Source organism: Macaca thibetana, chromosome 8 (genome assembly GCF_024542745.1).
Source record: "Macaca thibetana thibetana isolate TM-01 chromosome 8, ASM2454274v1, whole genome shotgun sequence".
Lineage (NCBI taxonomy): Eukaryota > Metazoa > Chordata > Mammalia > Primates > Cercopithecidae > Macaca > Macaca thibetana.
In genome coordinates, this window is record NC_065585.1 from 90705382 (window position 1) to 90730905 (window position 25524).

Here is a 25524-nt window from a genome sequence, read left to right on the forward strand (position 1 = left end):
GACCACAGGTGCATACCACCATGTTTGGCAACCCCGGGTCTCACTATTTTGTCCAGGCTGTTGTTGAACTCCTGGGATTATAGGCATGAGCCAGCTTGTCTGGCCAAAAAATATTTTTAAAATTAACTGGGCATGGTGGCATGTACCTGTAGTCCTAGTTACTCAGGAGGCTGAGGCAGGAGGATTGCTTAAACCCGGGAGTTCAAAGCTGCATGAGCTATGATGGCACCACTGCACAACTCTTGCTCTGTTCACCACTATGAAAAGTCTTGCTCAGTTGCTCAGGCTGGAGTCTTAAAAGAAAAAGAAATGGGTTTTTAAACATTGGTTTGCTCATTTGTTTATCACTGACAGGCATTATGCTACATAATGAAAACACAAAGAAAAGTAAATCCTAGTTTTTGTTCTTGAGAAATTCAGTCTGATAGAGAGAAAAATGTTGAAAAGTCATTGTATACAAACCTGTGTGAATCAGTATTTTGGGAATACAGGGGGAAATCACTGAAGGCTTCGAAAAGGAACTGACTAAATTTAGAAGGTATTAATGACCATCTTACCCACAGGCACCTGTTTGTGAAGTTTAACAGTGGTTATGTTTTGGAGAGAAGGCAAGGGAGTATGTTCTTGCAGCATTGTAGCAAGTCACATCTATGGATGGTGGATGATTTAATCAGTCTTTGAAAAGGGTTACTGCAGCTGTCTTAAATGCGATAAAGCTTAATTGTAATCACGAAGATTATTTTGGAAAGAACCCATTTTAGTGATAATCCAGTGTAAGAAGCTACTCAGAAGCAATTGAAAGAATTAGGTTGACTGGAAAATTATAAAACTTCCCAAATGTTCATACTGAGGTGATGTTTCTGGGGAGAAACACACCATTTTGTAGCCTCACGACTCATCAGTACACATGGTATTTGTCTCACTGGGGACCTCACTATCTAAGTGGAACAAGGTTTTTCTTTTTCTTTTTCTCTCTCTTTTTTTTTTTTTTTAGTTGGAGTCTTGCTGTGTCACCCAGGCTGGAGTGCAGTGGTGCAGTCTTGGCTCACTGAAACCTCTGCCTCCTGGGTTCAAGCGATTCTCCTGCCTCAGCCTCCCAAGTAGCTGGGATTACAGGCGGGCACCACCATGCCCAGATAATTTTTATATTTTTAGTAGAGATGGAGTTTCACCATTTTGCCCAGGCTGGATTTGCTGGCCTCAAGTGATCTGCCTGTTTTGGCCTCCCAAAGTGCTGGGATTACAGGTGTGAGCCACCGTGCCCTGTGAAACAGGGTTTTTCTAGCATTCTCTCTCTCTCTCTCTCTCTCTCTCTCTCTCTCTCTCTCTCGTCTCTGTCTCTGTCTCTGTCTCTAGTTTTGGTTGAAAGCTGTCATTCTCTGGCGTGATCCTGGGAGGCGGAGCTTGCAGTGAGTCGAGATGGCACCACTGCACTCCAGCTTGGGTAACAGAGCAAGACTTCGTCTCAAAAAAAAAAAAAAAAAAAAAAAAAAAAGGCTGGGCGCAGTGACTCACGCCTGTAATCCCAGCACTTTGGGAGTCTGAAGTGGGTGGATCACGAGGTCAGGAGATCGAGACCAGCCTGACCAACATGGTGAAACCCCCTCTCTACTAAAAATACAAAAAATTAGCCAGGCGTGGTGGCGGGCGCCTGTAGTCCCAGCTACTCGGGAGGCTGAGGCGGGAGAATGGCGTGAACCTGGGAGGTGGAGCTTGCAGTGAGCTGAGATCGCACCACTGCACTCCAGCCTGGCGACAGAGCGAGACTCCGTCTCAAAAAAAAAAAAAAAAGAGAAAGCTGTCGTTCTCTGGTCCCATCCCTTTATCCTTCTCCTTATACCAAGATCATTGCTTTTCATTTGTTTTACTGAACTATAATGGGTATTTTCTCTATTAAAAATATTGCTTAATATTTAAAATGAGAATCAAAGATAAAATGTTTAGTTTTTAAAAAAAGGCACGATACTTGTCTCTTTACTAAATTGTAAACTTTTTAACTTCTTTTTAATCTGTATGCAGGCAATTTTTTTCCCCTCATATAAAGGTCACTGAGATACTGTGTCATTTATTTAGGCCCCAAATTTTGTTTTTACAGCATGATAGTAATATTGTTACTTTGAGAGGATTGTTCTTGATTTCTTTTTGTGGTGTTTTTGTGTGCATATTTCAGTACTTCCAGCGGCAATGTAAGCAACAGAAAGGATGAGACAAATGCTCGAGATACTTACGTTTCATCCTTTCCTCGGGCACCAAGCACTTCTGATTCTGTGCGGTTGAAGTGTAGGGAGATGCTTGCGGCAGCTCTTCGAACAGGGGGTAAGTCCAGCGCATGTTATTTCTTAGCCCTTTGGTCACCACCACCAACTACTGCCATCTCCAACTCCATATTACTGTTTGATGAGTGTCACCCTGTGGATAGCCCACCCACTGCTGCTTAGCTCGGGGATTAAGGGGGAGAGGGGGAGAAATACTGGGGCATTTGCTTATTACTATGTAATTGTAAGAAATAGATTCCCTCTAATACATGGATGTTTTCCCTGAATTCATAGTAATGTATACTTTTTTCTCACAAATCTTTTGTTTCCCCACAATTTAATCTGCAAACTGTGTATGCTGATCTTAGGTTGAGAGTTAACAATACTGAATTGTTAAATAGTATGACATACAGTATGAGCGTTTTCTATTTTCTGTTTAAGAGAGGGATGAGTCTTGATTTATGTATGGGAGCTTAATTTAATTTGAGAGTATCCAGTATTAACATGTAACATTTTGGCTTTAAAGTTTTATATACAGGAATATTTATCATTTTATACGAATTCATCCTTTTTCTTTTCTCTCATTCCACATCATGGCTACTTTGACCTGTATTTCTCCTTACTCTGCCCTTTCTACTTTGATTTCCTTACTGTCTCTTTATTTTTATTTATATATATATGTATATATATATTTTTTTTCTCTCCCTAGTTTATTTCCTTCTTTTGAATATTCGTATAGGAGTCTTCTGAGTGTGTCTGTATATGTGATTGGCAGGTTAAATGAATGGTTTCTTTGCATTGAAGCCTGAGTCACAGGAGAGAAGACAGTTCTTTCTGTAACTTTCTTTACTCTCTGCTGGAGCAGCCAGAATTTATGGAGTTATGAAAGATGAATTGCCTGCTAGATCAGTTACTTCCTGTGCCTGAGGGATCAGGAGTCGTCAGTGCAGGAGCACTGTGGGTATCAGGTGAAGCCCAGAAAAGGAGTCTAGTTGGCAGTGAAGTGACTAGATTCTAACCAACTAAACTGAACGGCTTCTTTACGTCAGGCAAATGGGGTTTAAGAAATAGGTATGTAGTTTAATTACCTGGTATTAGAATTTTCTTTTAATCTGTAACAATAACTTGACAATTCTTTATGCCTGTTTTTAGATGACTACATTGCAATTGGAGCTGATGAGGAAGAATTAGGATCTCAGATTGAAGAAGATATCCTTTGTGTGTATATTCATAATTTTTTTTAATAAGTAATATTGATTGAACATATACAAGTGCCAGGCACGGTTTTACCTGCGGTAGTCCTTTCAGTGAATTAGGTGCTCTCAACCTATTTTACAGAGAGAAGACAGAAGCAGAAGAGGATCAGTCATTGTTCTAGATCACACAGCCTGACACTGACAAGGCTGGGATTCCAGTGTAGGGAATTTGTCTCCAAGCCCATGATCTTGACCACCACGCTAGACTTTTTCCTTCATGATGAAGCTGAATGAACTAGAACAGCGAAGTTTGAAAGGACCTGGCTCTTTGGAAACTGAAATATATAAATCCCTGGTAAAATTGATTCGGATAGCAGGAGAGTGAAAATGTGATTGAGAATGAGAAAGGCAAACCGATAACATAATTAGAAGAGATTACAAAATACACGAGAACATGGGTGTAACTCATTGGCAATTCAAAAACCTAAAGAATTTCTCTTTCCTAGCAAAACACTAGTGTCCAAGATTGACTTCATGTACTTGGCAGGATAGGCTGTGTTATATTGTGGTAACAACCTTGAAATTTCAGTGGCTTAATACCACAAAGGTTTCTTTCACAGATTAAACTGGACAAATAGGAATTTATTTGTCCTATATGTTCAGCACAGGCTAGCTGAGGACTCTGGGCTTTGGGTCATTGTCCTCTAGGACGAGGCTGGTGGAGTGGCCATTGTGAGCTGGTGATGTGGCAGAAGGTAAAAGGGATAAATTGCATACTGGCTTTCAAAACTACTGCCAAGGAGTGTCATCTGTTACTTCTGCTACCAGCCAGACAAGTCACTCGGTGTCACACAACTTCAAGGGGGGGTCATAATTGTTTTAAGAAATCTGCTAGCTTAATTTTTCCTGCTGTTATAGAATTCAAAGTCTTATTCTTCACTTTTTGTCTTAATTGTATTGTTTTCTTGGAAAGGAGAGGGACATCTATATCATTTTGTTTGTCTTGTTTTTCCTGTTATTCAAAAGCAAAGTACAGTATTGATGGCTTTTAAAATTTTCTGCCTTGTAAATTGAGAATGTAGTGTCTGAACTTAAGTTGTGCAAAAGGGCATGGAAAGCATACACACGTAAATGTTAAGACTTCTCAGTTAGGGGGACCTCAGAGCACACACAGTCACCTGAGCTCATTATTCCAGAGGAAGCCTGTTCATGCTGAGCACCGGGAAAGGGCTTCAGGAAAGGGATACTGTGTGTGGGTAGGGGCAGGGAGCATCTAGGCGGCTGTGTAACATGGGATTGTCCTAGTTGAAGAAATGGCTGTATTAGGAAGGGAGCTGTTCCAGGGTTCAGCTTTGGCAGTGACCTCTTCTGGGGAAAAGAGCCTGCTGAGAGGTAGCTCCTGCTGAGCAGGGGGAGGAGATGAACCCTCATGGCCATGTTGAATGGTCTCTTCTCAGAGACCCTACGGGAACTGTGTAACCAAAGAGACTTTTAGGATCCTTAGTAGAATTCAGATTTGGGCAAGTAGAGCTTGAATAAGTTCAAGCTCCTTTTCAAACATATGCTTTCTCATGTTGAGTACTTGAGTTACTTTTTGAAACCCTGTTGACTTGCATACTGCTGGCACTAAACATTTAGGAAATAAAACATGACTAGGCCGGGCGCGGTGGCTCACGCCTATAATCCCAGCACTTTGAGAGGCCGAGATGGGTGGATCACCTGAGGTCAGGAGTTTGAGACCAGCCTGGCCAACATGGTGAAACCCTGTCTCTACTAAAAATACAAAAATTAGCCGGGTGTGGTGGCAGGCGCCTGTAATCACAGCTACTCGGGAGGCTGAGGTAGGAGAATTGCTTGAACCCGGGAGATGGAGGTTGCAGTGAGCTGAGGTCCAGCCTGGGTGACAGAGTGAGACTTTCTATCCGCCTTCACAACAAACAAGCAAACAATTAGTTTACAGTGTAAAAGTAGTATCACTATTATTTGCCAATTACTGTTCAAGGAATTAGATATACTACCTTGTTTTTAACATACTCTAAACTGGAAACTGGAAACAGTTGTTGTGAATTGCTTAGAAATTTCAGGTTTTTTTTTTTTTTTTTTTTTTTTTAAGATGGAGTGTCGCTCTGTCGCCCAGGCTGGCATGTAGTGACTTGATCTCAGCTCACTGCAACCTCTGCCTCCCCAGTCACGTGATTGTCCTGCCTCAACCTCCTGAGTAGCTGGGACTGCAGGCACCTGCCACTACGCCCAGCTAATTTTTTTGTATTTTTAGTAGAGACGGGGTTTCATCATGTTAGCCAGGATGGTACCAATCTCCTGACCTCGTGATCCACCAGCCTTGGCCTCCCAAAGTTCTGGGATTAGAGGCATGAGCCACTGTGCCCAGCCTCAGGAATTCTTATTTTGGCAGAATAGGAAAAAAAAGTGATCTTGTTTTTATAATTTTACCTTTTTTCCTTAACGGCCTGGTACCTATATATCAAGAAATAAGGAATACAGACATGAAATACAAAAATAGAGTACGAAGTAGGATATCAAATCTTAAAGATGCAAAAAATCCAAATTTAAGGAAAAATGTCCTCTGTGGGAATATTCCTCCTGACTTATTTGCTAGAATGACAGCAGAGGTGAGTATGTATGAATCTGAGGTTTCTATAATGTGATTCTCTGTTGTGAAGTGTAAAGCCTATTATCATCATAGACTACTATATAAATATTGCATATGTAATAAATTTCTGTTAGTTATTCTGATATATACTAGACAAATACTTAAGGTGATTATATCTTTTGTCAGTACTTTGCTCCTTCTCCAGCTGTTTCCATGCTTTTAATGTGATTACATTAAATTATTGTCTAAAAACAAACGTGTTTTACTTTTTGTTTCTTTGAGACTGAGTTTCGCTCTTGTTGCCCAGGCTGGAGTGCAATGGCACGATCTTGGCTCACCGCAACCTCTGCCTCCTGGGTTCAAGCGATTCTCCTGCCTCAGCCTCCCGAGTGGATGGGATTACAGGCATGCACCACCACGCCCAGCTAATTTTTTTATTTTTCATAGAGACGGGGTTTCTTCATGTTGGTCAGGCTGGTCTCGAACTCCCGACCTCCAGGTGATCTGCCCTCCTCAGCCTCCCAAAGTGCTAGATTACAGGCGTGAGCCACCACGGCTGGCTGCCAATTGTTTTACTTTTTATGAATTCATGTAGAGCCAGAGAGTTGAATCTCTAATTGCAAGTAAACTTTGTAAGTGCTAACCTTTTTTCATGGTTAAACACTATAAAATTGGTTACATCATATTATTTCCTTTTTTTTTTTATTTGAGATGGAATTTTGCCTTGTTGCCCGGGCTGGGATGCAATGGCTACTGCAACCTCCGCCTCCCGGGTTCAAGCAGTTCTCCTGCTTCAGCCTCCCAGAGTGCTAGGATTGCAGGCTTCAGCCACTGTGCCCATCCTATTGATTATTTCTTAAATTTTAATAGGGAATTATAGAAAAAATGAAATTTGTAGCTTGCTATTTATAGACATGGTTGTTCATAGATATTAGCTATATTGTATCTACAATTTCACTGTTTTAGTAAACATTCAAGAGAGTGAATTTTTCTTCTGTACACAAACATACCTCAGATATGTTGCAAGTTTGGATTGGACTGCTGCAATAAAATGAATATTGCAATAAAGTGACACACAAGAGTCACACTAATTGTTTGACTTTCCAGTACATATAAAAGTTATGCTTATACTATAATCTGTTAAATGTGCAATAGCATTACACCTAATAAAACAGTGTACACCTGGCTAAAAATTGCTCATGATCATCTGAGTCTTCAGCAAGTTGTACTATTTTTGCTGGAAAAGGGAATTGTCTGGATGTTGACGGCTGCTGACTGATTAGGGTAGTGGTTATTGAAGGTTGAGGTGACTGTGGTAATTTTGTAAAATAAGACAACAATGAGGTTTGCTGCATTGATGGAACAAATATTCATGAAATATTTCTTGGTAGCTTGCAATGCTGTTTAATAACATTTATGCATAGTAGATGTTCTTTCAAAATTGGAGTCAGTGCTGTCACATGCTGCTGCCGCCTTATCAACTAAGTTGATGTACTATTCTAAATCCTTTGCTGTCATTTCAACAATGTTCACAGCATCTTCACCAGGAATAGGTTCCATCTCAAGAAATCACTTTTTGCTCATCCACAAGAAGCATCTCATCTGTTCAGCTTTTATTATGAGATTGAAGCAACTCAGTCACATCTTGAAGCTCCACTTCTAATTTTCCTTCCCATGCTTTCTCCACTACATTTGTGGTTACTTTTTTTTTTGGTGGTGGGGGACGGAGTTTCACTGTTGTCGCCCAGCCTGGAGTGCAGTGGTGTGATCTCTGCTCACTGCAACCTCCGCCTCCTGGGTTCAAGCGATTCTCCTGCCTTAGTCTCCTAACTGGGATTACAGGCTCCCGCCACCATGCCGAGCTAATTTTTGTATTTTTGGTAGAGATAGGGTTTCACCATGTTGGCCAGGCTGGTCTCAAACTCCTGACCTCAGGTCATCCACCTGCCTTGGCCTTCTAAAGTTCTGGGATTACAAGCATGAGCCACTGCACCTGGCCCCTCTGTGATTACTTTCTTCAGTGAAGTCAAAGCCCTCAAAGTCATCCATGATGATTGGAGTCAACTTTTTTCAAACTCCTCTAAATGTTGATATATTGACCTCTTCTCAATGAATCACTAATGTTCCTAATGGCATCTAGGATGGTTAATCCTTTCCAAAAGGTTTTCAGTTTACTTTATTCAGATCTATCTGAGGAATTACTTTTTGTAGGAACTGCAGCCTTACAGAAAGTATTTCTGAAATAAAAACTTGAAAGTCAGTTGGGCATGGTGGCTCACACCTGTAATCTGAGCAGTTTGGGAAGCCGAGATGGGCAGATCACTTGAGCCCAGGAGGTGGAGACCAGCCTAGGCAACAGCAAATTCCCATCTCTAAAAAAAAAAAAAAAAAAAAAAAAAATTAGCTGGGCATGGTGTGGTGCATTCCTGTAATCCCAGCTACTTCAGGAGGCTGAGTTGGGAGGATCACTTGAGGCTGAGAGGTGGAGGTTTCAGTAAGCTGAGTTTGCGCCACTGTATTCCAGCGTGGGCGACAGAGTGAAACCCTATCTCAAAAAAAAAAGTAAGTCAGAATTACTCCTGATCCATGAACTGCAGAATGAATGTTGTTGTTAGCAGGCATGAAAATAACATTAATCTTCTTGGATGTCTCCATCAGATCTATTGGATGACTAGGTATATTGATGACTACGTGCATTGTCAATGAGTAGGAATATTTTGAAAGAAATCTTTTTTCTGAGCAGTAGGTCTCAATAGTGGGGTTAGAATATTCAGTAAATCATGCTGTAAATAGATGTGCTGTAATTCAGGCTTTGTAGTTTCATTTATAGAACAGAGTAGATGTAGCATAATTCTTAAGGGCCCTAAGATTTTTTAAATGGTAAATGAGCATTGGCTTCAGCTTGAAGTCACCAGATGCCTTAGCCGCTAATAAGAGAGTCATTCAAAGTCCTTTGAGGCATTGAAGCCAGGCATTGACTTCTTCTCTTTAGCTGTGAAAGTCCTAGATGTCACTCTCTTCCAGTATTCATCAACATTGATGATCTGTTGTTTAGAATAGCTACCTTCATCAATCATCTTAGCTAGGTATTTTGGATAACTTGCCACAGCTTCTCCATCAGCACTTGCTGCTTCACCTTGCATTTTGTACTGTGTTATGGAGACGGCTTCTTGCCTTAAACCTCATGAACCAGCTTCTGGTAGCCTCTTGACTTTTCTTCTGCAGCTTCCTTCTCTCTCTCAGCATTAAAGAGTTAAGGCCTTATTCTGGATTAGGCTTTGGCTTAAGGGAATGTTGTGGCTGGTTTGGTCTTCTGTCTAGGCCGCTAAAATGTTTTCATATCAGCAATAAGGCTATTTTGATCATTATCCATGTGTTCACTGGAGTAGCACTTTTAATTTCCTCCAAGAAATTTTCCTTTGCATTCACAACTTGGCTAACTGATGTAAGAGGCCTAGCTTTTGGCTTATCCCAGCTTTCCACATGCCTTCCTCACTAAACGTAGCCTTATTTCTAGGTTTTGATTTAAAGCGAGAGACATGTTGACTCTTCCTTGTCCTTGAATACTTAGAGGCCATTGTAGGGTTATTAATTGGCCTAATTTCAATATTGGTGTGTCTCAGGGAGTAGGGAGGCCCAGGGAGAGGAAGAGAGACGGGGAAAGAGTGGAGCAGTCAGAACACGCACAACATTTGTCGAGTTTACTGTCTATGTGGTCAAAATTAATGGTGCCCCCAAAACGATAGTAACATGAGAAATTACTCATCACAGATCACCTAACAGATACAATAATAGTGAAAATGCTTGGAATATTGTGAGGATTACCAAAATGTGACACAGAGACATGGAGTGAGCACATGCTTTTGGAAAAATAGCACCAATAGACTTGCTCAACACAGCATTGCTGCAGACCTTCAATTTGTAAAAAATGCAGTAACTGCAAAGTGCAGTAAAATGAAGGACAATAGCGCAGAGCAAGATAAAGCAAAGTATGACTAGCTAGTAAAAACTGGCTAGTAAAACTAGCTAGTAAAAACTGGCACAAGAAGATGACCCTGGCATATTCTGTACATTTCTTGCCTCAAAACTGGAATCAGACATTGCTCCAGAGATCCCTGACTTCTTTTGGGGATGGGGTGTAGGCAATGGTATTAAAGACTATAATCTGGATACTAGAGGTACTCGTTGTAGGTTTACATTGTTCATAGTGTAATCACAACAGCTTCTTCCTGCCCACTACACACACAAAACCAGTTCACTGAGACTGCACTATTGCCGTTAAGAAAGAGTTTTATTAACACGAGACTGGCCATGCAGAAGACGAAGTTATTACTCAAATTAGTCTCCCTGAAGACTGGGAGGTTAGGGTTTTACAAGGATAGGTTGGTGGAGACTATTCCTATGACTAGGGAATGAGTGCTGCTGATTGGTTGGGGATGTAATCACTGGGATGTGGGAACTGGTCCTTCTGTATCTCTGGGTTAGGAGCCTGAGTTCTGGAGGGCTCAGTCTGAAAAACATCTCAAAAAAACCAATCTCAGGTTCTACAATAACAATGTTACCTGTAGGAGCAATCGGGGAAGTCACACACTTTGTGCCCTCTGGCCACATGACTCCTAAGCAGTGAGGGATTATAGAAACTATGTCTACATTTTAGTAGAGTTCAGGCCGCTCCCATAATCCTAATCCTCTGGCCTTTCATTAGTCTTGCAAAGGTGATCTCAGGCTCTGAACGAAGAGGCATTGGTTTTAGGGAAGGACCGTTACCATCTTTGCATCAAAGTTAAACTATAAATTCCTCCCATGGTTAGCTTGGCCTGTGCCCAGGAAAGAGGGAAGACAGCCAGCCTGTGACACTAGAAGCAAGATGGAGTCAGCCATGTTCGATTTCTCTCACTATCATAATCTTTGCAAAGGTGGTTTCAGTAGCCTTTAAACAGTACTTAAGTCCAATTTTCACATGTAAACTTTTAAGTATTTGAAGAAATTTTTAAAAGGAATTAAACTTTTACAAGCCCTGGGAGGAAAAATATTAATTTAATGCTTTTAAAACTTTAAAGGTTGATATGTGGTTTATTATTATGATTAGGCTAATTGATCAAAATATCATTCAGGATATGTATAGAAGGTGTCTATAACTGAGTGGTATTGCCCCCTACCTAATAGGAAATGGCTAGTGATGAGCTGAAAGAGATGCGGAAAAACTTGACCAAAGAAGCCATCAGAGAGCATCAGATGGCCAAGACTGGTGGGACCCAGACTGACTTGTTCACATGTGGCAAATGTAAAAAGAAGAATTGCACTTACACACAGGTTTGTGATTGTTTATAGATTCTTATTTTTATATAAAAATGCTTGCAGCTCCTGTTTTAAAATAAATAGCAAAGATAGTTACCAGTATGGTAGTCCCTCACTTATCCATGGAGGGATATGTTCTAAGACCCCAGGTGGATGCCTGAAACCACAGATAGTACCTAACCCTATGTATACCGTGTTTTTTCCTATACATACGTACTGGTAAGTTTTATTTATAAATTAGGCCTAGGAAGAGATGAACAATAATAACTGTTAATCAAATTGAATAATTATAACAAGATACTGTTATGAAAGAAATATGAGTGTAGTCTGTCTCTCACAGTGTCTTGCACTGTACTCACCCCTGTTCATTTGATGAGATGAGGCAAAGTGAATGATGTAGGCATTGTGACTTAAGTGTTAGGCTGCTATTCACCTTCTGATGATCCATCAGAAGGAGGCTCATCTGCTTCAGGTGGTCCTGCCTCATCGAGCCCTGATTATGTGGATGGGTAATGGGTAGGTAGCATTATAGTGACATACACTGGACAAAGGGATGATCCATAGTCCAAATGAGACAGAGTAGGATGGTACAGGCTCTCTTCATGCTACTCAGAACAACGTGCAGTTTAAAACTGATGAGTTATTTATTTCTGGAATTTTTCATTTAATATTTTCAGACCACAGATAACTGAAACCATGGAAAGCAAAACCATGGAAAGGGTAACTGGGGACTAGTTCAAGAGGAGATAAGATTTCTTTCTTAAGTATGAGAGTGATTTCTTTTAAAAACATTATTATTTTTTTTGTGTGTGGAGATGGGGTCTTGCTGTGTTGGCCAGGCTGATCCCAAATTTCCAGACTCAAGTGATCCTCTCACCTCGGCCTCCCAAAGTACTGGGAATACAGGCTTGAGCCTCTGTGCCTGGCCAGAATGCTTTCTTAATACTGATTCTAGTTAACTAAAACCAACTTGATATATCTATACTGTCATGGAAATAGCTACTGTGAAAACTGTGTCAAATAAAATTTATAAAATATAGGAATTAATAAAATGACCTTGTTCTTTTTTAAAAGGTCATAAGCAGTTGTATTAGTTACTAGGTAAATTGGCCATAATCCTTTTTATTTTGCAGGACTGTATAAGGAAAGTTCTTCACTCTCCTCCACATGGCTTATGGGTACTTTAGACTTAACTGGCTTCTGGATAATTTGTTCCTTTTTTGTAATATTGATAACTTACATTTATGTCTGATATGACTAGCCTTTTTATTCTTCAACAACTGAAAACTATGCTATAGTTATTTTGGTTGCATGTGCATATGAGAAAATTGTTTTTATCACTGTCTTAATTTCATTTGCCAAATAGGTTTTTGTGCTATATCATCTGCTGTAAGCTCAAGATTGTCTCCTTAAGGGAGATAATATTTAGAAAATCTGTTTCAGACAGTAGATTTGGGGAATTGATTTTTTTCACTGATAGAACAGTAAGCACTTTAAAAATAACATCACTAAACTCTAAAGGGGCCATAAAACAAATTTTGTTGGTAGTTATTTTTGTGGTTAAAAATTCAAAAGGTACAAAAGGTTATGAGTAGAAAATTCCCTTCCCACTTTTGCCTGTGGCCACCTTGTTCTCCCTCCCTGGAAGTAAAGCAAGGTTACTAGTTCGTTGTGAAACTTTCTAGGTATTTTATGTGTATACATGAAAATATTTTTGTTTTCCTTTTTCTTTTTTTTTTTTTTGAGACGGAGTCTCGCTCTATTGCCCAGGCTGGAGTGCAGTGGCACCATCTCTGCTCACTGCAAACTCCGCCTCCTGGGTTCGCACCATTCTCCTGTCTCAGCCTCCCGAGTAGCTGGGACCACAGGCGCCCACCACAAGGCCCGGCTAATTTTTTTGTATTTTTAGTAGAGACGGGGTTTCACCATGTTAGCCAGGATGGTCTCGATCTCCTGACCTTGTGATCTGCCCGCCTCAGCCTCCCAAAGTGCTGGGATTACAGGTGTGAGTGATCACGCCCGGCCTTTGTTTTCCTTTTTCTAAACACATATGGTAGAATGTTATATGAGCTTCTGCCTCTTTTCTACTATTTACAGACATATAGTCTCCATTTTCAGATATACTTCATTTAACCAGTCCGAAGTCCTTTACCTGTTTGAGTCTCATTAAGTCACAGTTGTGTATTTCCATGTTTCATTTTGTAGCAGTTTTACTACTGATTGCTACTAAAATGCATCAGCACTGATAAAAGTGGTCTCAGAAAATTCTGAGTTTGAATTGCTCTATTTTCTTTTAGTCAGGTAGAAATATCTTAACAATACAAATTGTACCCTAAAAATGCCATGTATTAAGTATTAAGTATAAATAGAAAGTTATTTAAAAGTTAAAGCTTCTTTAAAATGTAAACAGTAGAAGTGATATACTTACGTAATCGAGTTATAAATAGCTAAGACAAAAAATGTAAATACCAAGTTTGTTTCTTTTAGCAGAAAGAACCCAGCCTAAAGTTGAAGCCAGTATGATTTTCTTAGAATCACAAAGTGTTCTCTTCAGATAGAGAACTCTCAAAGTTCTCATGGAAATAACAGATGTAAAAGAAATAAGTGTAACTCTTGATTACTGTGTACCCAACAGGAGATTAAAATTTTTCCCAGAGAGCAAAAGATTCCTCATATCCACTTTTGGGGCCCTGGATATCAGAATTAAGTATATGGAAAGTATAGCAGAGTTTTCAAACCATTTCATCTGAAGGCCTTAAGTGAGCAGAACCCTGCTGTTCTGAGGATAGTGCTGCTTTGTCTTCCTTTGGGCCTTTGAGTTGGAAGGCATGTTAATAGTTTACTGGTGTCATGAACCTTTGATCTTTGAAGTGGTGATAAACTGGGATTTTATCATCTCATATGGAATTTCAATAAACCTTATTCTAAATGCAGCATTGTTAGTATTTAGGTTCTTGCCACAACTTAAACTTAAGAATAGCATTTAACTTTAATAATGCTTTGTCATCTTCATTCAGAGAAATAACCTTTCTGTTTTTGAGACCTTTGGTTCTGGTAATTCTCTTCAGTTTAGAACTTCAGAAATTTATAATCTTGTATAGATTAAGTTTTTAAAAATCATATTAGCTTTTTTCTTGCTGAGTTCTCTTTTTAAGTTTAAACAAAAGTAGTTGTGGTAGAATATATATATATTTTATATATATTTATATAATATATATTATAAAATTATATAATATATATTTATATAATTTATATATATATAAACCTAAAATTTCCCATCTTAACCAGTTAAGTGTACTGTTCAGTAGTAGAGCATTCACAGTGCTGTACATCCAGTCCCCAGAATGCTTTTCCTCTTGCAAAAGTGAAACTCTTTACTCATTAAACAGTAACTCCCTATTCCCCTCTCCCCCAGCCCAACAACCACCATTCTGCTCTCTGTCTCTCACAATTTGACTATACCAAGTACTTCATATGAGTAGAATCATAGAATGTTTGTCTTATTGTGACTAGCCTATTTCACTTAGCATAGTATCTGCAAGATTTATCTGTGTTGTGGTATATGTCAGACTTTCCCTACTTTTTACGGCTGAATAATATTCCACTGTATGTTCATACCACATTTTGAATTTTTTTCTATGTATAGTTGGAATTAAATACTGTAAAAACTATTTTATGCTCTTCTTTTAATTTAGCTACCATAATAATAATGTAAGCATTTTCCTCTTTTTTTTTTTTTTTTTTTTTGAGATGGAGTCTGGCTCTGTCCCCCAGGCTGGAGTGCAGTGGCGCGATCTCGGCTCACTGCAAGCTCCGCCTCCTGGGGTCATGCCATTCTCCTGCCTCAGCCTCCTGAGTAGCTGGGACTACAGGCGCCCGCCTCCACGCCCGGCTAATTTTTTGTATTTTTAGTAGAGATGGGGTTTCACCGTGGTCTTGATCTCCTGACCTTGTGATCCACCCGCCTCGGTCTCCCAAATTGCTGGGATTACAGGCCTGAGCCACTGCGCCTGGCCGCATTTTCCTCTTTTAAAAAATTTTTCCAGATAATAGTTTATTTGAGATGTATAAAAAATCAATGCTATACAAAAATTAATAAAAATATTTTGCTCTTTTGTTTACAAATTAATTTCATAAACAAACTATACTTAACATGATAAAAAGTTCTTGACTTCCATCCTTTATGGCTAAAAAAATAAATTATTATTATTATTATTTTATTTTATTTTTTCAGACGGAGTCTTGCTCTGTCACCCAGGTTGGAGTGTGGTGGCACGATCTCGGCTCACTGCAAGCTCTGCCTCCCGGGTTCACACCATTCCCCTGCTTCAGCCTCCCAAATAGCTGGGACTACAGGCGCCTGCCATCACACCCAGTTAATTTTGTACATTTTTTGTAGAGACAGGGTTTCACCATGTTAGCCAGGATGGTCTCGATCTCCTGAGCTCGTGATCCACCTGCCTCGGCCTCCCAAAGTGCTGGGATTACAGGCGTGAGCCACTGCGCCTGGCCGCATTTTCCTCTTTTTAAAAAATTTTCCAGATAATAGTTTATTTGAGATGTATAAAATGAAATAAATCAATGCTATACAAAAATTAAAAATACTTTGCTCTTTTATTTACAAATTAATTTCATAAACTATACTTAACATGATAAAAAGTTCTTGACTTCCATCCTTTATGGCTAAAAAAATAAATTATTATTATTTTATTTTATTTTATTTTTTGAGACAGAGTCTTGCTCTGTCACCCAGGTTGGAGTGCCATGGCGTGATCTCGGCTCACTGCAAGCTCCGCCTCTCAGGTTCACACCATTCTCCTGCCTCAGCCTCCCAAGTAGCTGGGACTATAGGTGCCCGCCACCGCACCCAGCTAATTTTTTACATTTTTTGTAGAGACAGGGTTTCACCGTGTTAACCAGGATGGTCTTGATCTCCTGAGCTTGTGATCCACCTGCCTCGGCCTCCCAAAGTGCTGGGATTACAGGCGTGAGCCACCGCTCCCGGCCAGCGAAAAATAAATTATTTTAATAGCTATTTAAATCTGCCTCCCGCTCCCAGAGAAGTTAACGTATTTTATATATATATATATTTCAAATTATCCCTAACCTTTAAGCAAACTTAAGAGTAGATACTGCTCTATTTTCACATAGAATTGTAAACAGCCTTTTAAAACGCTGGAGTAGGCTAGGCACGGTGGCTCAAGTCTGGAATCCCAACGCTTTGGGAGGCTGAGGCAGGCGGATCACCTGAGGTCAGGATTTTGAGACCAGCCTCGCCAACATGGTGAAACCCCCATCTCTACTAAAAATACAAAAAATTAGGCAGGCGTGTTGGCACATGCCTGTAATCCCAGCTACTTAGGAGGCTGAGGCAGGAGAATTGCTTGAACCCAGGAAGTGGAGGTTGTAGTGAGCCAAGATCACGCCATTGCCGTCCAGCCTGGGTGACAAGAATGAAACTCCATCCTCCCGGCCCCCGCTCCCCCCCCAAAAAAACAAAAGCTAGAGTAACCTTCCACTAGTTAGAATTGAACTTCATAAAATGTAAACATTTTATAAACCCTACAATTCAGGTAATTTGATCTAATTATGACTGATCTGTAGGAATATACAATACAAATTTGTCATCCACAATTAAGAACAACTATTTATGAAGAAAAATTTTACTGTGTTCAAAATAAGATTTTATTCATATTATTGAAGGTAGCTTTGTTCCCAATAAATGCTTCTGCTACTCTTTCTGTATATTTTAGATGTTTTCAATTCAAAAAGAAATAACATCTAGGTATTTGACTTTTTTTTTTTTTTTCTTGCTTGAAACTGCTCTGTTTTGGTTTTTATAGATTTAATAAACATTGACAAGGCAGGATCAGTGGACTTCACTGCAACCTCTGCCTCCCTGATTCAAATGATTCTCCTGCCTCAGCCTCCCGAGTAGCTGAGATTACAGGTGCCCGCCACCATGCCTGACTAATTTTCTTGTATTTTCAGTAGAGACGGGGTTTCACCATGTTGACCAGGCTGGTCTCAAACTCCTGACCTCAGGTGATCTACCCACCTTGGCCTCCCGAAGTGCTGGGATTATAGGCGTGAGCCACCATGCGCGGCCCTCTTTTTTCCTTATTGCCTGAGTTCTTGTTTTTTCCGTTCTCTTTGCTGGGCTTTCTCCTCGAGGACTTTTTCCATAGCTTTTGTTTTCTTGAAACTGGGATCTGAGGGATGCAAATTGAACATGTGGGAAGTGTACATTGCCTGAAACCGTGCATTGCTAATATTTACCTAAAAGTCATCCTCTAATAATTTCTTTTTTTTCATGAGCTGCTTTTTCTTCTTTTTGTTCAGGTTCTGATGCTCCACAATCTTGTAATTGAAGTGTTTCTAACTTTCCTCCTCCTCATCCAATGAAGAAAGCCATTTCAGCCTTTTGTCTATTTTAGTTTCTTCTTCTGGAGATGTGCCGTCTTTTGCAGATTTTATCCACTTGTTTCTTTATACCAATTTTTTTAAACTTCTTTAGCAAAGTACCACTCATTCGTATCAACATCAGAGGGAAGTTAATTTTCACTGGCCTCTTCAACAAGAGTCTTCTTTTTCTTTCTGTCTTTTTTTCTCTTTCTTCTTCTCTAAAAATTGTTCCTAAGGCGTCAGTTTATCCTTTCCTTCCAATTTGTTCTTGACCATCTTTTTGCACTTTCTTTAAGACCTGGAACCCACTTCATTTCCATTTCCATATCATTTTCTTTGTCTTTCTTTTCTTTTTCTTGAATAACCTGCAAGAGTTGCCTATATTTAGTGATTTGTTTTTCATCGTCCTTCTGACTTTTCTTATTTTCCTATCTTCTTCTGCATTGACTTGGTCATCACCTTGTAGCTCCTCTTCTATCTCCTCTTCATTTTTGCTAGAGGAAGCTAAGTAGTCTTGAAAATCCATGTCCAAAAGCTCTTCCTTTTTAAACTTCCTGTTGAGTGTTGTAATTCTTTCATGATCAGTCTCATCCCAAGTGATTTCCACCATTGATGTTCCCATTGCAGCAGATGTGATATATTTTGGTTTATATGCTGTTAAATATACCTCTGAGTCCGCGTCCTTGGGCTCATCATCAAAAGTAGTATCAACTGGTATAAACCTTAGATCTATGAAAGAACAACTACTTTCGAATTCCAGGCCACCACAATCCTCATAAATTTTACTGGCTGTTTCAGGAGAATCACAGTCTACCACTGCATAATAGTACTTCAGTCATTTGAATTAATAATCTCTCAGTTTTTCTGTAGAGGTTCAGTCCTTTTCTGGGGCATCTTCAGGAACACTTAATAGCTCTACTGGTCCTCAGACTTGCTCTTCCTTCACCCTCTCCTTTCCAAACTCTGAAGAATGTATTTTTACAGGAAATATAACACTTCCTTTGGGTTTAAATCAATTGAACAGAGCCAGCAAATCTTTTGCCTTTAATCTATCCAAGTCCATGTTGCAAACTGCTAATTGATGTGTAATGTCATCAGCATGAGGAGCAGGTTTATCTGATTCTCTCCAAGTATGCCCAAAACTAGCTTCTTCTGGAAACAAATCTGCCGTATCATCTTCATTTGCAGAACTAGTTTCTATATTTCCTTTACCCCTTGCAAGATTAGGGCTGCTGTCACTTTCACCATCATCCTCACCATTCTCGTCATCCTCCTCTTCATCTTCATCATCACCACTTCCATTGTCATCATCACCTGAAGCTCTCCCAACACTTGTAATTTCATTTTTAGATTCCTCATCACTTCGTGTTTTACTAACACTTTCTAAATCTTCCTTCAGAGCATCTTTGTCAAGCATTTTACTGTCTGTTGAGTGTTTCATAACCATCACTGCCGCTTGTTGCGGCACTGATGAACCACTGGTTGCATTTATCTTCTTGTCTTAGAACACTTGATCTTGGGAGAGTTCACAGCAGAGGTGCCTGAGTCTAATGTCCTTCATTTTTCTTTGAAAGAAGAGTTGATAGTATGTTGAATAATGTTTTTTTTCTCTTTTGTACTTTTTTGTGTAAATTTTTTGCTGTCCTTCTTTGGACTTATGTTGGGAGCTATCTTAGATTTACATGGTTTTCATTTTTTTAATTATTTCAGAATTATCTATATCAGTTTTATTTTCAGAATCCTTTTGATTAGCTTTCTTGATTTCTTTTTCTCAACTAGATTTTTTTGAATCTATTGCTTTTTTAGTCTGCAGTTTTTTCTTCTATATTTTCTTTTGATTCATTGCTTGCTATCTTCATCATAAAGATTGGAATCAGAATCTGAAAGGTCATAAAAATGTTTCAAGTCGTCTGTAGTGCTATGGTTAATGTGGTGCCCTCTTATCCACAGCATAGTTCAACTTGAACTTTTTTTTTGAAATGGAATCTCGCTCTGTCGTTAGGCTGGAGTGCAGTGGTGTGACCTCGGCTCACTGCAGCCTCTGCCTCATTGGTTCAAGTTATTCTCCTGCCTCAGCCTCCCGAGTAGCTGGGTAATCAGGTGCCCACCACCACACCGGGCTAATTTTTGTATTTTTGGTAGAGACGGGGTTTCACTGTGTTGGCCAGGCTGGTCTCGAACTCCTGACCTCAAGTGATCCACCTGCCTCAGCCTCCCAAAGTGCTAGAATTACAGACGTGAGCCACCATGCCTGGCCAATTTTGATTTTTTGATTCTTTTCTGGCATTTCCCAAAATCTCAGGTCCTTTGCTATATGCTTAAATTGCTGGTCACTGATTATTTCTTGTTTGGTGCCATTTTTAACTTTTAATCTTGCTGAACAAATGCTTGAAGAAACCAAACACATCTGGAGTTCTCTCCCTCTTGTTTAAAAAAAAAAACACCAAAAACCTTTGTAAGCATCTTACTGGCTGTGTAATATTTAATCAAATGGATATACTCTTACTTTATGTCATTACTTCCCTGTTGGATATTTGTTTTTAGTGTTGTGCTGTTGTAAAATTATACTCTTTAAACATCCTTTGTATTTTTGTGTTTTTAATTGCCATCTTAGAAATAGATTAGATAACAAGTTTCTAGGTTACAGAGAATGCTGCCTAACTTTTAGGAAGGTTGTTGCAGTTGTATTTGTCAGACTGAGATATTCTTAATTTTTACATCTTGTTAATTTGTAAGAGAATATTGACATATGTTTAAATTTATTCATTTCTGTGCTTCTTACTGATGAAATTGTTTTTGAGATCCTTATTCCAAATAACTTACTGGTGAATTTTTAAAATATTTATTAGCTATTTATTAAAAAAATAAGGTGTGACTTTACAGGATTTTCCCACTTACCTAGCATATATTAAACAGGAAAGACAAAGAAGGACTTAGGAAAATGAAGTTTGGAAATGTGTGCTTTGTTGACATTATTTAGCTTATTTAAACTTGTTTTAGACTTCTATTCATTTTATTGTGGTACCATTATATTTATCAAATATTATATATATTTATGTATAACATTATTGGGGTTGGGTTTTTTTTATAGTACTGCAAAAAGTACATTTAATTTAATTTTGCTGCAGGTACAAACCCGTAGTGCTGATGAACCAATGACAACATTTGTTGTCTGTAATGAATGTGGAAATCGATGGAAGGTATGGACCCTCTTGGATTCATATTATACTCACTTATAATAGAATGATTTCTTCTGGTCTTTTCATAGGTCTGCCTAGATATCTAAATATATACAGATATGCTCACACTATCCAGTACTCTTGTAGTCCCTGACTACTTGTAATGGAATATACTATCTTGTTACCCTACTAGAAATAAAAGAGTATTAACTTGACCTTACCACCTTTATTTGTTTTGGTACAGGAAATGGGGAGTGAATCTTAACTGCTCAATTATTATATCACCGACCTATTTATACTATATTCATTAAGTAGTTTTGACTCTTGTACTTCAGAAAATCTCTATGTATTTATTACTTATTTTAATAGAGTTTGATTTTGGAAAAATTTTTTCCCCTTGTTGAAATCAGACCCAATGATTTCAGTGTTTATTTTAGAAATTACAGATGAGCACTGCTGTCGTTTTGTACACTTTTCACTAAGCCTTCATATTGCCTGTGTGCTCTTGAAATTAGTCCCACACAGGCAAGTTTATATTATTTAAATGATTCATTCTTGAGTGATTTTTTGAAACAAAAGCATAAAATTTAAATTTGGGAGCAGAAATACACATCAGTACTAAAAACATTTTAATTATTATTATAGATGGGGATGTTAAGGGTGTGAGTTTGGGAGGCTTATGTGTCTTTTAGTCTTTGGAATCATGCAAACTGATTTTGAACTCCCTTGCCACTTCCCATTGCTGAACTATATTGTTCTTATGTATTAAATGTAAATACTACCCACATTTTGGATTGTGATGAAGAGTAGAAATAATATGTTTAGTGTGCCTGATAATTGTTGGTGTTCTAAAAATGCTGGCTATTTTTATTAGTTTTTCTGAAGTTTGTACAAGATTTTTTTTTTTCATTTATACTTATATAGACTTTTCAGTTTAATGCTCATTTTGATTTATTCACTTAGCTTAAAGCATTTTCTGAAAATCAGAAGTGAACTAGAAGCCCTTTGGGCCAGAGTCCCAAACCATATTGAGGATATCCATTTGGCTTCTTCAACTCCACTTTAAGGGGTTGGGGCCAGTACCTATTTTATTTATTCATTAATTTTTTTGAGATAGAGCCTCACTCTGTTGCCCAGGCTGGAGTGCAGTGGCGCTATCTCAGCTCACTCATTCCTTCACCTCCCAGGTTCAAGCGATTCTCCTGCCTCAGCCTCCCAAGTAGCTGGGATCACAGGAACGTGCCACCACGCTGAGCTAATTTTTGTATTTTTGGTAGAGACAGAGTTTCGCCATGTTGGCCAGGCTGCTCTTGAACTCCTGACCTCAGGTGATCTGCCTGCCTTGGCCTCCTAAAGTGCTAGGATTACAGGCGTGAGCCACCATGCCCGGCCAGTACCCTTATTACGTACAAAGATTTAGTTCTGAGCTGGAAAGATTACTGCTATTGAAAGTGTCTTCATGGTTTGAAACAGTATTTCCTACCCATCTCAGGTTGCAGAAGTTGTCATTGGTCTAGGAGAGGGACATTCACCTTTTTCAATCCTGTTGAGCAAATTTGGCCTGTTCTCTTGGATTTGTTTTGCATGATGGATCTTTTTTTTTTTTTCTTTTTTTTCTTTTTTTTTTTTTTTTGAGACAGAGTCTTGTTCTTTTTCCAGGCTAGAGTGCAGTGGCGTGATCTCAGCTCACTGCAACCTCCACCTCCCGGGTTCAAGAGATTCCCCTGCCTCAGCCTCCGGAATAGCTGGGACTACAGGTGCACGCCACCATGCCTGGCTAATTTTTTGTGTTTTAGTAGAGACAGGGTTTCACCATGTTGGCCAGGATGGTCTTGATCTCCTGACCTCATGATCTGCCCACCTCGGCCTCCCAAAGTGCTGGGATTACAGGTGTGAGCCACCGTGCCTGGCTGATGGATCATTTTTATTATGGTGATGAGGTGTGCAATGCAGTTTGTTTTGAATACATGCAGTTTGTGACACAAGTTTTGACATAGTACTTAATTGAATTTAAGAAAGTTCAATTTAGGATAGAAAGCTGATGCCTAGGGTGGCATATTTTAGAAGTTCAAGTTTGGAATTATTTTTTTTTTTTTTTTTTTTTTTGAGACGGAGTCTTGGTCTGTCGCCCAGGCTGGAGTGCAGTGGCCGGATCTCAGCTCACTGCAAGCTCTGCCTCCTGGGTTCACGCCATTCTCCTGCCTCAGCCTCCCGAGTAGCTGGGACTACAGGCGCCCGCCACCTTGCCCGGCTAGTTTTTTGTATTTTTAGTAGAGACGGGGTTTCATCATGTTAGCCAGGATGGTCTCGATCTCCTGACCTCGTGATCCGCCCATCTCGGCCTCCCAAAGTGCTGGGATTACAGGCTTGAGCCACCACGCCCGGCTGGAATTTTTTTTTTAACCTTAAAAACATAAAGAGGCATTTAATAAAAATGCTGAAATTGTTTTATACAAGTTCTTTAGTTATATGTTCCTAGTAGTTCTAAGCTGGGAAAGTCAGGCACTTAAGATAGGTGATTATTATGTGTGAAAAATACAGCATCTTTTTCAAAAATGCATCCTTTTTAAAAGCAGGGTCAAGTGTATGCTGTATTAAATGGGGAATGAACCTGATTGGTATTTAAAGGTCTCACAAAATATTTTTTCTTTTTTGACAGTTCTGTTGAGTTGGAAGAATTGGTAAAATATCTGGACCATTAAGAAAACGGATTTTGTAATTAGCTTTAAACTAGGCCAAGCAACTAGTTTTCCTGCAAATCAGATTTTTAAAGCAACTTGGGTTAGACTTTGTTTTTGACCTAACATCCCGTCCTTTAAATGCCTTCTGTAGTTACAGATCAGTAGGGAGACCATATAATAATTATATGGTATCTGTTTCAAAACATATTTTTTCCGTTTTTATAAGTAAGTTGATATCACTTAAATTTTTGGCAATATTTTTTCTTTCTTAAAGGAAAATATATGTTAACTTTTTTCTTTTACACTGTGAAACATACACAGTAGAAATTCTGTTATTCTCTGTTATTAATACATAAATGAAAATACTTTTTTTTTCATATTGGCATGTAGCTGCAAATATTAAAGGAGGAGAAAAGGTAATATAATTTTAGGTTTACCAAATATGGTGTGTATTCAAATAATACTTGACCAGCTTATCTAAAGTGTACATAATTTTGAGGTAGCTTATGAATTTGATTTTAATTATTATGTTCACAAGCTTGGAATATTAGATATTATTTTGCATCTGTAACTAACCGTGATCATCATTTCTTGTAATTTCTTGTACATGTATATTACTTGTTCTTAATAGATTTTGGAAACAAGACTTTATTGAGATCAGTTTGGTTTTCCTATTAATTTACCTGTTTGACTTTATAATGTGTTTTAGTTTTGCAGAAGAACACTGTTATAGTTTAGAAGGCTTTTCATAAATCCCCTCATAGGCAAAGATGAAAACTTCCCACTATTTTTTTCCCCTCTTAGGAAGACATACTGGAAAGAAAATGTTTAACATCTTAGTGTAGTATAGCTATTGTAAACAGTTCATGACTAGATTTTGATTCGGAAATCTATACTGACCAAGGATTAATCTTAAGGATTGTATAAATCATTAAAGCTGTGGTCTTTTCATGTGGAGATTGATAGAAAATATTTTTGTCCCATGTCTTATTTGCTGACTTTTTCTGTCAATGAGTGAGATTGTTGAACAAACTGAATATATGGGCTTTACAGTACAGATCTTACAATTAAGTTTTACTTTTTGTTAAAGTGTGTACCATTTTTTCGTTTGGAGTAAGACAAAAATTGTTTTCACATAGGTTCCCTAGGGTATACTTGCTCTAGCATACTTTAAAGGCCACTGTTGCAAAGTCTACATTTTATGCTGAATCTGCATTCTGTCAGGCACGCATAGAAAGACCTCAGTACATGCTTTGCACTCTCCTTTGCTCCCTTTTTCCAATTTCTTATTGCATATCATTTTGTTGTAATACAGAAAGCAGCATTTTTAAATGTCCTAGTTAAGAATTGGCCCACTGGTACCAACTCAACCTCTATTTTGTCAGTTCATAGTTGAAGATTTTGTTTTATTTCAAAAATAAAGTACATTTTTGAAATAATGAGTTTCAGAATAAAATAATCTCACTTTTAAATTAAGTGATCCATTTTAAAATTTGTAATTCAATAAAGTTTTTTTGTTGTTAAACATGTATCACATTTTGTCATTTTATTTAGACATTGAAGCTTGCTTTACCTTTTGTTTAACCACATACCCGCTCTCCCTTCAACTACTAAGGTATTTCTAAAGTACAGTTTTAATTAAGTGAAGCCTGGTCTTCAGTAAAAACTAGTATTCAGCAGCACTACAGAGCATATCATCTTTCTTATCTTTTCCTGGACCTCTGGTGATGGATGGAATGGCAGGTTCTGAGTAAATATGTGAGCGCGTCCCATGTGTATATTTAATTTAATGTGAGAGACCAAATAGTGAGTTTTGCTATTGGAAAATACTGGAGTTTATTTTATTTACTTATTTTTTTGAGACGGAGTCTTGCTCTGTCACCCAGGCTGGAGTGCAGT

General features: G+C 38.7%; 1 protein-coding gene and 1 pseudogene across 1 annotated transcript in view; one reads left to right on the forward strand and one right to left on the reverse strand.

Moving 5' to 3' along the window:
* The window catches only part of TCEA1 (transcription elongation factor A1), a 58717-nt gene extending 33564 nt beyond the window's left edge, over nt 1-25153 (forward strand). The window contains exons 5-10 of the mRNA XM_050801817.1: nt 2171-2316; nt 3408-3464; nt 5927-6081; nt 11229-11375; nt 20894-20965; nt 23604-25153. Coding sequence (XP_050657774.1) covers nt 2171-2316; nt 3408-3464; nt 5927-6081; nt 11229-11375; nt 20894-20965; nt 23604-23612 — 586 coding nt within the window. The 3' untranslated portion in view covers nt 23613-25153. The remainder of the gene's footprint in view (nt 1-2170; nt 2317-3407; nt 3465-5926; nt 6082-11228; nt 11376-20893; nt 20966-23603) is intronic.
* On the reverse strand, nt 17163-20172 carry LOC126961576 (ESF1 homolog; annotated as a pseudogene).
* Nucleotides 25154-25524: the final 371 nt, after the last annotated feature.